Raw genomic sequence first — 15,898 nt, 5'->3', positions numbered from 1 at the left:
AGTCTTTGATCAGTTTTACATGAAGATTGCTGATCCTTGGCAATTCTAACAATTACAATAGGGTTTCAGCAATATGTATTAAAACCCCTAATAAAACATAGCAAAATCAATACCACGTGGACGCCTATATCGATTGTTTTGTCTTAAGCTATTTTTAGTTTAGTATAATTTTGAAAACCACATTTAGTTTCTGTATCATGATTGCATTTAAACGAGAAAAGAGACATTGTATGCAATAAAATTTGAATGAACATTTTGGGAGTTTATTGCTGTGACAGAAATAAGCATGTATTGCATACAGTTGTCACATAAGACCTCTTTAGAAAATAAAGATCTGTTCTGAGTACCTGCCAATGGCAAATCACAACCACACAAAGCAAACAAATCTGTGTACCTCTCTGGCCCTTTGATTCAGCCATATAACATACAGAAAAATAAAACACTGATTATTCACAGGCTTTAAGAAAAAAAGATGATTAAAGATAAATAAAATTACTTTACACACCATTATGATATACTTAAACAACTCCAGTTATTAATTCAGAAAAAAAAGTTGAGGAGGGGCTGTGCAATGGCTTAAATCCATAGTGTATGAATTCTGATCTGAGATCAGGTTTTGATGTGCATATCTGAATAGATAATAGATAGGTAACTGACCGATTGGGGCTAAAACTATAAAATATAGTACATAGTAAAAAAGTTAAATATTGTGCAAGAGACATTTTTTCTATTGCTTCCACTTGAAGTGAAATGTAATCATTCAGCAAGAAGTGCAGCTGTAGAGAATAAGCGACTTCGTACATCACAGAGTCATTGTGAAATCCTATAGCTCCAGTCTGAATTTTGAAAATATTTTTTCTTATGCAAAACTGCCATCAGACGAGTTGATTCCTCCATGACAACATTAAACAAAAGTGATTTGTATGTCTATAAATATTGCCACTTAACTCAGTTCTGTGCAAATCCATTTTCTCCCAGTGATGGAGCCAACAACACATGTTGTTGGGTGCTGCTCCTTTGTATTGTCTTTGGTTTCAGCAACTTGTGTTCACTGCTCTTCTATGGGTAGTTTGACAAATGCTACGGCAGCCAGTTCCTTGCAGAACTCCTCCAGAACTATCACACCCTTCAATAGGGTCACATGATCCACCCTGACAGAGAGAACAGACCCATGTATAAACATATTGTATAAAAAATGCTTAAACATTTAGTCAACCTGACATTTACATAGTATGAATGCTTCGTAAAGGAATAGTACACCCAAAAATGGTCATCACAATGTTATTGTATTTAAAGGCTGGAATACACCCAGTTTTCACCCAGATTTTTGCTCCAATTTACAGTTTGGACAAGTCAACACTAGTTACCAAAAGTCAGAGCCAGTCTGCAGATTTGAGTTGACAGATTGCATAGAAAATGTTGAAGTGTATGATGGTCTTTCCACACTGAGCGAGATGCGGAAACATGAGGCAAATCGCTGATGAATGGTGCTTTCACACCGAGCGCGAACCGAATGTTCGCCTTCTGCTAATTTACGCCTGCACACTAAGTGGCAACAACCAACAATGCATTTTTCCACTGATATGCATTTTGCCTATGGATTTAACATCGTCCATTGAGTGTTTGTAATAACTTCTGATTGTGATCTGCAGTGGATTGTAATTCTATCATAGGCAGACATGGAAGAAAACGGACAATGTACTCATTCAGATCACATAATTTAGGGAAGAATTAATAGAAATTATATTAAGAACATGTAAGAATAACCATCTGTTCTCAGATACGATGATAACTCGCTAGGAATACTCTTCTTCTGTGTTTGTTTACACTGGTTTTCGAAACAGCGCCACCACTCCCGCCCTTTTGTGCAACAGCAGCTGCTCCGGGCGCGTGATGTAATGCTCAAATCTTATTAGACGGCCATATTTTGCTTTGCGATTGCAAAACTGAAAAGATTCGTCGGAATGGTTGTTAAAAAACAAAAAACATTTGCTTTTTTGGTGCACGAATGTTCACAGTCTATGTGGAAGCATCCATAGGAATCTGTTGTGTTATTCCAGTGCGTCATCATCGTGTGCGATATCCGATTCGCTTTTCCATGCTCAGTGTGGAAAGGCCTTAAGGCTACGTTTACACTAGTGTCTTTTTGTTTTACAACTCATAACTGTTACTCTACTCTGGCGTTTTTGACCCTTGAAAATGGAGACTTTTAGAAAACACAGCAGACCTGGTTTTAGTTTGAAAACTCTGGTGTTGCATTTAAGTGTAAACGGACCAAAACTGAGACTTTTGAAAACAACGGCGTGGCTGCCCACACATTTGCTCTGAGTATTCTTGATGACCGTATAAACAGTAACCTTTTACAAAGTGTCAAGTGTAAGATTCCTAGGGTTGGGCTTACTAACAACTTGTGCAAATGCAAACCCTCTGTGGCATTGAAAAAAACTGTCTACTGTCAAGATTTACTAAAGACATGCAGTAAAAACTCACAATTAAAGCCTTGAGCAGTTAGCGTTCTGTTCGCGTTTCGATTTCAGACACTTTTCAGACATATTTAAATGAATCATGCAAAGTGATTTATTTTAGGTTGAGCTGTCCCTTTAAAGGGAACCCTGGCTATTAAGACTTTGTATGGCTAAATATAACACAAATGATGTCTCTTACTGAAATATGAATTTGAAAACCCATGAAAGATTTGCATTATTTAAAAAAATCCACATTGTTTTATACATATTTTGAAATTTCGGGGCAGCATTATCATGTGAAATGGTTGCACTCTGTGAGCTACCGGTGCTACCTGTTGCTATTTTTTTTTACTGCAACACAACTCAGTGAATAAAATACTAATACAATGACCACAGCTACTGAAAGAGTTACAGGTAGCAATGAATATAAGCATAGGCTTAAACCAAATCCTGTACCATTTAATTTTTTCTCCACAAAGAGTCTAAACACTCCTGGATATCGATTGAAATCTACGCTGAGAAACTCCTTCAGTGGCTGCGGTGTCATGACAAGCATTTGCATATGGAAAGGAAAAGGAAAGGGGGTGAGTGAGGCCAAGTATGGTGACCCATACAAGGAATTTGTGCTCTGCATTTAACCCATCCAAGTGCACACACACAGTAGTGAACACACACACACACCGTGAACACACACCCGGAGCAGTGGGCAGCCATTGCTGCGGCGCCCGGGGAGCAGTTGGGGGATCGGTGCCTTGCTCAAGGGACTCACCTCAGTCGTGGTATTGAGGGTGGAGAGAGTGCTGTACATTCACTCCCCCCACCTACAATCCCTGCCGGACCTGAGACTCGAACCTTTGGGTTACAAGTCCGAATCTCTAACCATTAGGCCACGGCTGCCCCCTGTCAGGATGGCATCTAGCATTTCTTGTCTCTGCCGTTTGTTAGCTCTTTCAGTAGCTGTGGTCGACAAAAAGCCTCAAAGGCATCAGGGCTAAAGTGGAGAGAACAAAGACGCAGGTCTTTAGGAAGTTTTATTCGTCCACAGGCATCTTCCCATTCTTTTCTCCTCTTCTTATCGCTAGGAAAGCAGTGAAGACTTACATCGCTTCTCTTGCCCTTCGACTGAAAGTTACAACTAAAAGCAGCACAATGTGGCATCGTATCAGTATTATATTTTCTGAGTTCTGCTGTAAAAATAGCAACAGGTAGCACCAGTAACTCACCGAAAGTAGCTCATCATCAAAATAGCGGAACATGGGGTACCCCCATAGTCCAAAATATGTATAAAACAATGTGGATTTTTTAAATAATGTAAATCTTTCATGGGTTTTCTACTACATATTTCAATAAGAGACATCATTAATGTTATATTAGGCCATACAAGTCTTAATACCCGGGATTCCCTTTAACACATGCAGTGACTGTCTTACATCGTCTCCTCCTCCAGTCCCATCAGCTGTCTCCTGATCATCATCAGTTTGTCTGTCACATTGTGGATGTGTTGGATCTTCTGCATTAAATCCCCGATCACCTACAGGAAAACACAACGCTCATGTTTACTAGATCAATGAGGCTGACAGGGCTGCTGTTCACAAAATCTGTAGCTGATACTTAGGGCAACAAGCTTTCATTCCCAACAACATAAGCATTTCTCTCACATACTTGCAGATATTAACACAGTTCTCACCCTGACTAGAGTGGAGAAGAGGGATCGCGCTCCAGGGCTCAGACTGATGTACGGGTCTAGCAGGTACTCATGCAAGTGAGGGTGAGGAAACACAGCTAACTTGGACAGAACGGACGTCACCTGCAGATTCAACTCATATGGCTGGCAGAGGGAAACAAATGTAGAAATACAGTGAAAACAAACTTAGTGACTAAACATTCACATTTAAATTTCCTGATCATTTACTCACCCCCATGTCATCCAAGATATTCATGTCTTTCTTTCTTCAGTCGCAAAGAAATTACGTTTTTTGAGGAAAACATTCCAGGACTTTTCTCGACCTACACTAACTGTCTTGAATTGGAGTGCACAGGGTACGCATGCGCATTACAGAGCTAGAGAAGATGAGCATTTGAGGTTAAAAAGTGTATAAACTGATCTATCGTTTCGCTAGATAAGACCCTTATTCCTCGGCTGGGATCATTTAGAGCCCTTTGAGGCTGCGTTGAAACTTCATTTTTAACCTTCAATCCTTTGATCCCCATTGAAGTCGACTATATCCACTAAATCCTGGAATGTGTTCCTCAAAACACTTAATTTCTTTGCGACAGTGGAAAGAAAGACATGAACATCTTGGATGACATGGGGGTGAGTAAATTATCGTGAATTTTTTTTCTTTTGGAAGTGAAGTAATCCTTTAAGTATTAAGATAAGCTATCAAACATTTTTAATGCATTTCAGCATCTATCCTGACATTATTTTGCACACGTTTAACTAGGCTGCATGCAAGTAAAAGTAAGACAAGATCAAATGAAAATCTGTTTTGTCTACTACTCTACCTGCTCTAGTATGCGTGCAATCCGGTCAAACAGGATTTGTAAGAAGTGCCCTTCATAGAAGTCTGTAGCTGGGTTAGTTTCAGTGGTTTTCACAGAATCTGGCCAGTTCCAGTCCAGAGAAAGAGCAGTACATTCTTTTAACTGTACAGAGAGACAGCTTTAGTATCAGAATATTTGAAAAACCAAACCTGAAAAGCAAAAACAGTGAGTTTTTTGCACACAGTTTATAGTAGTTATACATTTAGCTTGAAGTAAAATGGCCCAATAACACAATAGGTAACAAAATCATTGGCTTTTATTTTGTTTTCAGTGTCAACTTACCAGTTTGTGTGCATCATGAACGTATGTGTCATATCCTGCTCCCTGCACCAGATGGGATGTTTTTGCCTCTTGGGGCACTAAACACAAGAAGCTAATAAAATTAAAAACAATTAGAATCAATGTATAGACTAGTAATAGCCAACATCAAACAAACATGATACATACACTACTAGTCAAAAGTTTTTGAACAGTAAGATTTTATAAGTCTCTTCTGCTCACCAAGCCTGCATTTATTTGATCCAAAACACAGCAAAAGCTGTAATATTGTGAAATATTCTTACTATTTAAAATAAATTAAAAGACTGCTTTCTATTTGAATATATTTTAAAATGTCATGTATCATTACTCTAGTCTTCAGTGTCACATGATCCTTCAGAAATCATTCTAATATGTTGATGTGCTGCATAAAAAAAGTTTTTTAGATTATTATCAATATTTGAAACAATTGAGTACATTTTTTTCAGGATTCTTTGATGAATAGAAAGATCCAAAGATCAGCATTTATCTATAGTCTTTTTTGGGGGAAAGAAATTATAGAAGTTAATACTTTTATTTAGCGAGGATGCTTTAAATTGATCAAAAGTGATAAAGACATTTATAATGTTACAAAATATTTCTATTTCAGATTATTACTGTTCTTCTAAACTTTCTATTCATCAAAGATAACTGAAAAAAAAAATTCTACTCAGCTGTTTTCAACATAATAATAATAAATGTTTTTTGAATATAATAATTATTTCTGAAGGATCATGTGACTGAAGTAATGATGCTAAAAATTCAGCTTTGAAATTACAGGAATAAATTACATTTTAAAATATTTTCAAACAGAAAACAGTTATTTCAAATAGTATTTTTATTTTTTTATTTTACCGTTTTGCTGTACTTTGGATCAAATAAATGCAGGCTTGGTAAGCAGAAAAAAAGGAAATAGAAATCCTTTTTTAACATTATAAATGTCTTTAACTTATGATAAATTCAATGCATCTTTGCTTAATAAAAGCAAAAATTATAAAAAATTCATATAATTTGATTGAAGATTTAATGGACTTTAGTAACAATAACAATATAGAAAAATATAGAAAACCTTTAAACTTTGAAGCTAATATAAACTTTGCCCTTTAAGAAAATCAGCTTCTATATCGCAAAACAAAAAGGTTAAAGAGATAGTTCACCCAAAAATGAAAATTACGTCATTAATTACTCACCAACAACCTGTAAGATCTCCGTTCATTTTCTGAACACAAATTAAGATATTTTTGATGAAATCCAAGAGCTTTCTGACCCTGCATAGACAGCAATGCAACTGGCTAGTTTAAGGCCCAGAAAGGTAGTAAAGACATTGTTCAAATAGTCCATTTGAATCAGTGGTTTTACGTCATCAATCATAATTTTACGAAGCTACAGGAATACTTTCTGTGCACAAAGAAAACTAAAATAATACAGGAGCCAGCGTTCTGCGTCATGGTACTCTCCTGAACACACATCGAAGACTGAAGAGAAGAAATTGTTGAATAAAGTCATTATTTTAGTTTTCTTTGTGCACAAAAAGTATTCTCGTAGCTTCATAACATTACGGTTGAACCACTGTCACATGGACTATTTTAACAATGTCTTTACTACCTTTCTGGGCCTTGAACGTGTCAGTTGCGTTGCTGTCTATACAGGGTCAGAAAGGTCTCGGATTTCATCAAAAATATCTTAATTTGTTAATTTTCTTACAGGTTTGAAACAACATGAGGGTGAGTAATTAACAACAATTTTCATTTTTGGCTGAACTATCCCTTTAATTGTCTTCTTATGATACCTGTTGACAGTGTCAGCAACTTCTGTGTGCACACTGGGATTACGTCTCTCTCTGTTTCTCTCTGGCAGAGACAGAAGAGGCTCCTGGCCGCCGAACCCACTGTCTTCATACATGTCTGTGAAGAAGGGATCTTCTTCCAACTCTCTGAAGGAGAAAAACAGTGAGGGATCAATGATAAGTCACTATCAGAAATAAGAAAATCTGTGTTTAGTCTCTCTGCTCACTCAGTCTCTTCCAGAACATCACTCTCCGCTCTCTGCGTCTCGTCCACGGCACCTGATCCGGGCAGCCTATAGCCGCGCTTCTCAAGATTACGCAACACCAGATTGGTTAAGATGCTCTTGTTGGGTTTCTGTAGAAGCTCCTCAAAAAGACGCAACGCTGTGATACTGATCTACCAAAGGGCGAAAGACAAATTGTAACACACAGTGATGCTCCCAACAGTGAAAATGTATTAATCATTTAGCCAAGTTACCTCGTCTGAGATGTGGTTGCAGTGTTCAATAAGGCGGTAACGTAGAATGTGTGTTTGCGTGTCCTGTCGCTTTTCGCAATGTGTGTCACTGCCCAGCAGAAACTGAACCAGTTCCTCCAGGAGCAGAGGAGAATGTATGTGACGTACAGAACAGGACAGCAGAGCAGTGTGTACCAGGATCCCAACCTCTGACCTGGACGACCAGAGTGTGAAAATAAACATTACTCTTACTGTCATGCTGCAAACTAATAATTCTGAATCATGTTTTCTACTCACATCTGAAGCAGATGAGGCTGAATGACTCCTTTAAGCCACTGAAGGTGAATTGTTCTGGCCATTTTAGAACCAAGCACCTACAGGAAAAAATACATATGCATATTTATAATTACATGTTCATAATCAATATGGTATTTTTTTTTTTTATAATTTTGACAATTATACCATTTATCTTAATTTTTAAAAAGTGTATATTGTTAATAATTCAGATAAATGATATAAAAATTATATATACAGTCAAGCCCGAAATTATTCATACCCCTGGCAAATTCTGACTTAAAGTTACTTTTATTCAACCAGCAAGTTTTTTTTTATTAGAAATGACACAGACGTCTCCCAGAAGATAATAAGACGATGAACAAAAAAAAATTATTACTCATCTTTTATTTACATTTGAACAAAAAGGGGCATGTCCAAAATTATTCATACCCTTCTCGATAATCAATAGAAAAGCCTTTATTGGCTATTACAGCAATCAAACACTTCCTATAATTGCTGACCAGCTTTTTGCATGTATCCACTGGTATTTTGGCCCATTCATCTTTAACGATGAGCTCCAACTCTTTCAGGATGGAGGGTCTCCTTGCCATCACCCTGATCTTTAGCTCCCTCCACAGATTCTCAATTGGATTTAAGTCAGGACTCTGGCTGAAAAACACCCCCAAAACATTCGTTTCCCACCACCATGTTTGACAGTGGGGATGGTGTTCTTAGGGTTGAAGGCTTCTCCTTTTTTACGGCAAATGAAGGCTACATCATCGTGGCCAAACAATTCTATTTTTGTTTTATCTGACCATAAAACAGAAGACCAGAAGTCTTCTTCTTTGTCCAGATGAGCATTTGCAAAGGCCAAGCGGGCTTTTGTGTGCCTTATCTGGAGAAGTGGTGTCCTCCTTGGTCTGCGTCTGTGAAACCCAGCGGTGTTCAGTGCCCATTGGACTGTCTGCCTTGAGATGTTGCCACCAGCAGAGCCCAGATTCATCAGGATGACCTTGGTGGTGATCCTTGGATTCTTTTTTACCTCTCTCACTATCCTCCTGGCCAGCACAGGTGTCACTTTTGGCTTCCGACCACATCCTCTGAGATTTTTCACAGTTCGGAATGTCTTGTATTTTTTAATAATACTTTGCACTGTAGCCACTGGAACTTCAAAACAATTAGATATGGTCTTATAGCCCTTTGTCTTAGCCATAACTGTCCACAAACCAATAGCAGAGAGCTTCTGTTTTTCACAGATGTTCCCAAAGAATCAGGGTAATTAGGATGCTTTAGAACAGCTTGGACTATTTGGAATGGTACAGAACTTTGGATTTTCCCATAGACTGTGACAGTTCGCAAAGGGTATGAATAATTTTGGACATGCCACTTTTTGTTCAAATGCAAATAAAAGCTGAGAAATATTTTTTTCCACAATGATGCCTCTTGTACATCGTCTTATTATCTTTTGGAAGAAGCCTGCGTCATTTCTGGTAAAAAAAAAAACTTGCTGGTTGAATAAAAGTAACTTTAAGTCAGAACTTGCCAGGTGGTATATATATATATATATATATATATATATATATATATATATATATATATATATATATATATGCAGAGTTCAAAGTCTGGCTTTTTGGGAGTATCATCAATGTTTTGCTATTAATTTGAACAAATTTTAATCACTTGTAGTGCTTAATTACTGTTATTTCAAGGTTGTTTCGAGTTAATCTATTATTAGCTATTTTTGGAAACTTGAAAGAGTGTCTTACATTCAGCCAAATCAATTTTATTCAGGACATTTTTCAAACTAAGGCAAACGCACATGCTAAATCAACACAAAAATAATGATTTTGACAAACCCTTGGTGCTTCCTTGGTGAGTTCATTGCAGTAGTCCAAAAAACAGAAGAATGTGTGGACATTTTCACTGCCAGGAAATGACTGGCTCTCCTCTGTACTGTCCTGTGTAAACTGATCCCTGCAAAACCAACACCACATCTTCAGGATGAATGTTTACAATAAGCAGATGAGAAACAGGTTCACACTTCATCGCTTCATAACAAACACACACCTCCACTGTGCGCCGGAGTAGCTTTGAATGTCTGCAGGGTCGAGTGATGAGGGAATGAGGCAGTAAAGTTCAGTCAGTCTCTGAGCGAGTAGATGACACAGCGGCGTTTTCTCAGCCAGCAGATGTCCAGTGTCTTCCTGTGGTAAACTGACCAGCAGCAGCAAACTCTCCATGGATCGGAGCATGACACGACTTTTCTAAGAACAAGAGAGACAGTCTTGTTAAAAACAATGATTATGAACTCCAGTCAGAAAACAAGTTCAGACACAAGTCTAATCCGATAAAAAGTTCACAAATAAGATTTTACACAAAAACTATCCACACTAAGTTGCATATTTGAGGGTGTAAATTAGACATTATATTTGAGAGTCCACTTCACAGAGTGTATTGCAAACAATTTTTTTTTATAAATACGCTAGGTCAAAATTTGGTGTTTCGATGGCATATGTTGTCTAAATGTTAAAAATGGTGCTTAAAAGTGTAAATTAAAATGAATGGTCCAGATTCAGAAAGTAGGCACTTAATCAACTGTAGTGGAGACTCAACTCAACTTAAAAAATAAAAACAATTAAAAGATGAAAAAAACATTACATAAAAAAACACTTTATTTCTTAAAATATTTATTTCTTTTATTTCTTTTAGGTTGTGGCCGATTTCTAGGCCTTCTTCAGACAAAATTTATCATTACTAAAAAAGTAATAAACTTTAACAAAAAAAAGTGTATTAATTTTAAAAAATTATGGCAAAGTAAAAACAGTAAAACATTAAAAAATGAAAAAAAAAGGCTGTGGCCAATTTCTATACTTTCTTTAGACACAATTAATAATTACTAAAAAAGGAATTAAACAAACAAAATGTGTATTAATTAAAAAAAAAATACAAATTGCTAAAAAGTAAAACATTAATAAAATATTACACAAAAAACACAGTATTCCTTTAAAACCGATGAGGTTGTGGCCAATTTTTTTAAGCCTTCTGACAAAATTAATAATTACTAAGAAAGCAATTAAAACAAACAAAATGTGTATTAATAAAAAAAAATTTAGTAAAAAAATCACTGTATTTCTTAAAAACTATAAGGGTTGTGGCCAATTTCCAGGCCTTCTTCAGACAAAATGAATAATTAATTGTAATGTAATTACATTTAACAAACAAAATGTGTATTAATACATTTATTTATTTATTTTTTATAATGGGGCCAAGAGCTTGAGAGGCTACAGAAGAATTAAAAGAAAAAGGTTTTACAAAATGTATTTTTAGGCCTGTCAAAGTTAACATGTTAACTTAAGATATTAATTCAATGAGCTAAATGCAATAATTTTAATTTCTAACTTACATTTTGAAATGATTTTTTTAGTTATTTTTGTTTTAGTAACAATTAAATGCCAAACGTGCATATAGTTTTGTAAATCTTCTATTTTTTGTTTTAGTTTTATCTACATACAAATCTCGGTAATCCTTTACAAGAAGAATAATTAGTTAACATTAGTTAACTAAGAATGAACAATACTTCTACAGCATTTATTTCAGTTAATGTAAATTTTAACATTTACTAATGGTTTATTAAAATTACAAGTTGTGTTTGTTAACACCAGTTAATGCACTGTGATCTAACATGAACTAACAATGACTGTATTTTTATTAACTAACATTGACAAGGATGAATAAATACTGTAATAAATATATTGTTCATTGTTTGTTCATGTTAATTAATACATTAACTAATAGAACCTTATTGTGAAGTGGTACCCATATCTTAAATAGCATATGCTGCAAGTATTTTCCAGTACAAGTATTCAAAGTCTAAATAGGCTCATTTGGGATGCACTGTGTATTTTTCAATTACCTTTAAAACAAAGGTCAAACTGGTGTAAATAAGCCTCAACAGTGTTTAGCTACACATCCAGCCCGTCTTATATCTCTTCATGATGACTCACCTGACTTTTCCCCAGGTGCATGAGTACAGGGATAATGCCTGTGGCTGTGTGAGGTGAGCTGGAGGGATGAGCTCCGCTCTGGGCTGAACCGGAGGAGGAAGGCTGTGGAGAGGGAGCCCTCTCAGGACTGGAGGCTCCACTGCAGCCGTCCACCACAGCCTCGTCTGAGGTAGAGCTGCACCTTTTCTGAGAGTCTTTGGTAATCTTTGTGAAGGAGATGTAGATGCGGTCATTATTCATTTATCACAGCTTCACATTCTAAATGAGTTTAAATGACAGTCAACACGGTAGTGAGAGAAGACATGATATAGAAAATACCTCAAGGATATAGTTGAGGACATAAGGGTCTTTTTTGACACGAGTGCAAACAGCAAGTATAAACTGAGACTCCTCTGTTTCCGTCTTTGAATCAGGGAGGCCGCATAAATGGATCAGTTTCTAAAACAGACAGGGACAAAAAAGGAACATTAGATTTTATTTTTGAGGGTCAACTTTACAGTAATGCACCATAGATTTTCATTTAATCACTGCAGGTTTCATTTAACAAAATAAAAACTCACGTTCAAAAGTTTTTTCAAAAGTAGATTTTTAATGTTTTTTAAAGTCTTTTATGCTCATCAAGGCTGCATTTATTTGATCATAAACACAGTAATATTGTACAAAATTATTGCAATTTAAAATACTGCTTATCTATTTTAATGTACTTTAAAATATATATTTTTTTTAATCTGATCAAAGCTGAATTTTCAGCATCATTACTCCAGTCTTCAGTGTCACATGATCCTTCAGAAATCATTCTAATATGCTGATTTATTATCAATGTTGGCAACAGTTGTGCTTGAACAGTAGTGTATATTGTTACAAAAATGTCTATTTTAAATAAATAATGTTTTTTTTTTTTTTTTTTTTTACTTTTTATTCATCAAAGAATCCTGAAAAACTATCACAGGTTCCAAAAAAAGCATCCTTCACAAATCATTCCAACATTGATAATAAATCCGCATATTACAATGATATCTGAAAGATTGTGTGGCACTGAAGACTGAAGTAATGATACTGAAAACTCAGCTTTGCATGACAAAACATATTATATTTTAAAGTATATTAAAATAGAAAACCATTCTTTTAAATTGCAATAATATTTCACAATATTACTGTTTTTTCAGTATTTTTGATAAAAATACATGCATCCTTGATGTGTAGAAAATACTTCTTTTTTTAAAACTTTACAAATCTTACAAATAATACAGAATAAACTTTAAATTAATAAAAAAAATATATATATATTTTTTTTTTTTGCTTCAATGTTCGCTCACTGTTATAAGTGAAATCATTCACCTAAAAAAATCTATTATTACTTCAAAAGTTAGGGGTTGGCAAAAAAAAAAAGCTATTTGGCAAGGATGCATTAAATTGTGACAGGTAAAAATATTCTATTTAAAATAGTTCATTTTCACTTCTTATTAATAAAAAAAATTAGTATCACGGTTTCCACTAAAATATTAAAAAGCACAAATGTTTTCGTCATTGACAATAATAATAAAGAAATGTTTCTTGAGCAGAAAATCAACATATTAAAATGATTTCTCAAGGACCATATGACACCGAAGACTGGAGTAATGATGCTGAAAATTCAGCTTTGCATCACGGGAATAAATTACATTTTAAAATATATTCAAACAGAAAACAATTATTTTAATTTGTAATAATATTTCAGCATTTTTTCGGTTTTTACTGTATTTCTAAAAATGCAGCCTTGGTCAGCATAAGAATCTTTATTTAAAGGTATAAAAAACACTGTCAACTCATTTCTGACATCACAACACAAAAGTATAATGTTTTAAACATTTTCACAAAGCTCTTTTTCATACAGTAACAGTTCCTACTGATAATGTCATACCTGTACGGGCCGATAGACGTTGATTAAATGCAGCACAGGTTTCTGGAGCTGACTCAGGACTTTAGAGAAGAACAGCATCACTTGTTGACTCATGCCGGGAGGATACTGTACAAACAAGCAATATGTCAGTTCATTGACAGCTTTAAATATCATTAATCTCTCTCTTGAGGTTGTGTTTGCGTACCTGTGCTTTTCCCAGTGTGCAAAGTGTCTCTAGTATTTTGTGCTGGAGCAAGTACTCCATGCAGGGACCCGTCTCCTCTCCATGCTGTGTCTCCTCATACACCAGGATGTCCAGCATCTGTCTGAGCCGCCATGGGATGTCTGTCTGCTTCACCGGACGAGACTCATCTTTGTACAGGAGACATGAGAGATGTGTTATAAACACTCAAATGCATAGCAAATTACAGCTTAACTTCAATTTAAACATAGTTTTACCTGTAGTTTCAATGTAATAGTTGGTTATCGCTTTCCAGTGATCCACAAAAGAGTCCAGCAGGTTCATCGACGGCTCCCTCTGTAAGAACCACAACAAAATCAACTATATTTTACTGCAGTTACTTACTATTATTGATTCTAGATGTGACCCTGGACCACAAAACCACTATTAAGTAGCATAGGTATATTTGTAGCAATAGCCAAAAATACATTGTATGGGTCGAAATTATCGATTTTAATCATTAGGATATTAAGTAAATATCATGTTTAATGAAGATATTTTGTAAATTTCCTACTGTAAATATATCAAAAATACATTTTTGATTAGTTACATGCATTGCTAAGAATTTTATTTGAACAACTTTAAAAGCGATTTCTCAATATTTTTTTTTTTTTTGCACACTCAGATTCTAGATTTTCAAATGTTGTCCTATCCTAACAAACCATACATCAATGGAAAGCATATATTTTTTAGCTGTATGATGTATAAATCTCAATTTTAAATAAATTATCCTTATGACTGGTTTTGTGGTCCAGTGTCACACATGATCTTTTAACACTGAGTTCCTGTAAATGCTAAATCCTTCACTGTAAAACAAAGTAATAAGCATTAAAAAAAGGTTAAATTCTTAGAAAAGTGCTTAGAAGATTTCAAAAGACTTATTTTGCCACTTGGTTTACATTTTGTTATAATTTTAGGTGTGGTTTAGGTATTAAAATATTTTATAGGTGTACATGGATGTATTTGTGTGAGTGTAGGTATGGGTGTGTGTGGGTTTAATGACACTTTTTCCACTTCCTGTCAAAAACTTGTCCAGACCTGCGCATTTCTGCACCTTCCACGTGAACAAACTCTCAAATGACAAACCCAACAGTCTGTGACCCATTAAAAACCTCACATATTATATTTGTCAAATCGTTTTTATGGACCCTAATAAACAATAAAAGATTGTAAATCGTCGCAATCTAGTTTTCAGTGCAGCACAAAGGCTAAACTTAAGATACGTGTAAGTTATATCTTCACATAAAGCACTGAACACCGTGACAACACACTTGCAGTTTATGTAAGTGTATATTTCGTTCATATATAGCAGTTTAATACGCCTGTAACACTTTTATAAAGTGTTACTGTGTTGTACAACAGGTAGGTGTCTTGAGAGCTGTTATCTAGGCTAAGCTAACAGGCTAGTTTGAAGACATTCAAAAGTCAGTGTTTACTTACTGTTTCCAAGGCCTGCTGCAGAAAAGCCGTCACTTTGTTGAACATGTCCATGGCTGGATCCCAGCAGAGCTGATCAAATCCTATATGAAGTTTGAGACATGTTTATATCCGTTATACAGCGCTAGACGAGATTGTAAACATTGTTTGTGTGGCTGCTTAGCTTGAGCGATACGTTACTGTCTGCCTGCAGTAGATAGCAAACACTGACCCCCACTGACATGACAGCGTACACTACACTACAGGAAAGACTGGGAATATTAGAAAAATTAAACATTTAATTTTCTGTTTTGTTGTATGTATATTGACTATGACTAGCATATTAATGCTGAAAGCATGGAAAGTACTTGATTATAATTTTAACTGTATTTAAAAAAAGAAAAAGAAGTCGCTTCTGCTCACCAAGCCTGCATTTATTTTATTCAAAATGGTCAATTTTTTTAAAATATTTGTACTATTTAAGATAACTCTTTTCTATTTGAATATATTTTAAATGTAATTTATTCCTG

General features: G+C 35.3%; 1 protein-coding gene across 1 annotated transcript; it reads right to left on the bottom strand.

Annotated features, from left to right (window-relative positions):
• Window positions 1–241: 241 nt before the first annotated feature.
• On the bottom strand, window positions 242–15,558 carry fhip2b (FHF complex subunit HOOK interacting protein 2B). The gene is made up of 17 exons (XM_073819253.1): window positions 15,393–15,558; window positions 14,171–14,249; window positions 13,917–14,083; window positions 13,733–13,837; window positions 12,151–12,270; window positions 11,833–12,036; window positions 9,896–10,092; window positions 9,685–9,802; window positions 7,847–7,923; window positions 7,571–7,763; window positions 7,320–7,489; window positions 7,096–7,239; window positions 5,292–5,382; window positions 4,971–5,111; window positions 4,153–4,293; window positions 3,896–3,996; window positions 242–1,151 (listed from the first exon to the last, which is right to left on the bottom strand). Exons 1-17 carry the CDS (start codon window positions 15,441–15,443, stop codon window positions 1,049–1,051), a joined length of 2,202 nt encoding a protein of 733 aa, XP_073675354.1. The 5' UTR covers window positions 15,444–15,558; the 3' UTR covers window positions 242–1,048.
• Window positions 15,559–15,898: the final 340 nt, after the last annotated feature.

The sequence above is a fragment of the Garra rufa genome, chromosome 15 (genome assembly GCF_049309525.1).
Source record: "Garra rufa chromosome 15, GarRuf1.0, whole genome shotgun sequence".
Classification (NCBI taxonomy): domain Eukaryota; kingdom Metazoa; phylum Chordata; class Actinopteri; order Cypriniformes; family Cyprinidae; genus Garra; species Garra rufa.
This window is presented reverse-complemented; position numbering and strand designations above follow the sequence as displayed.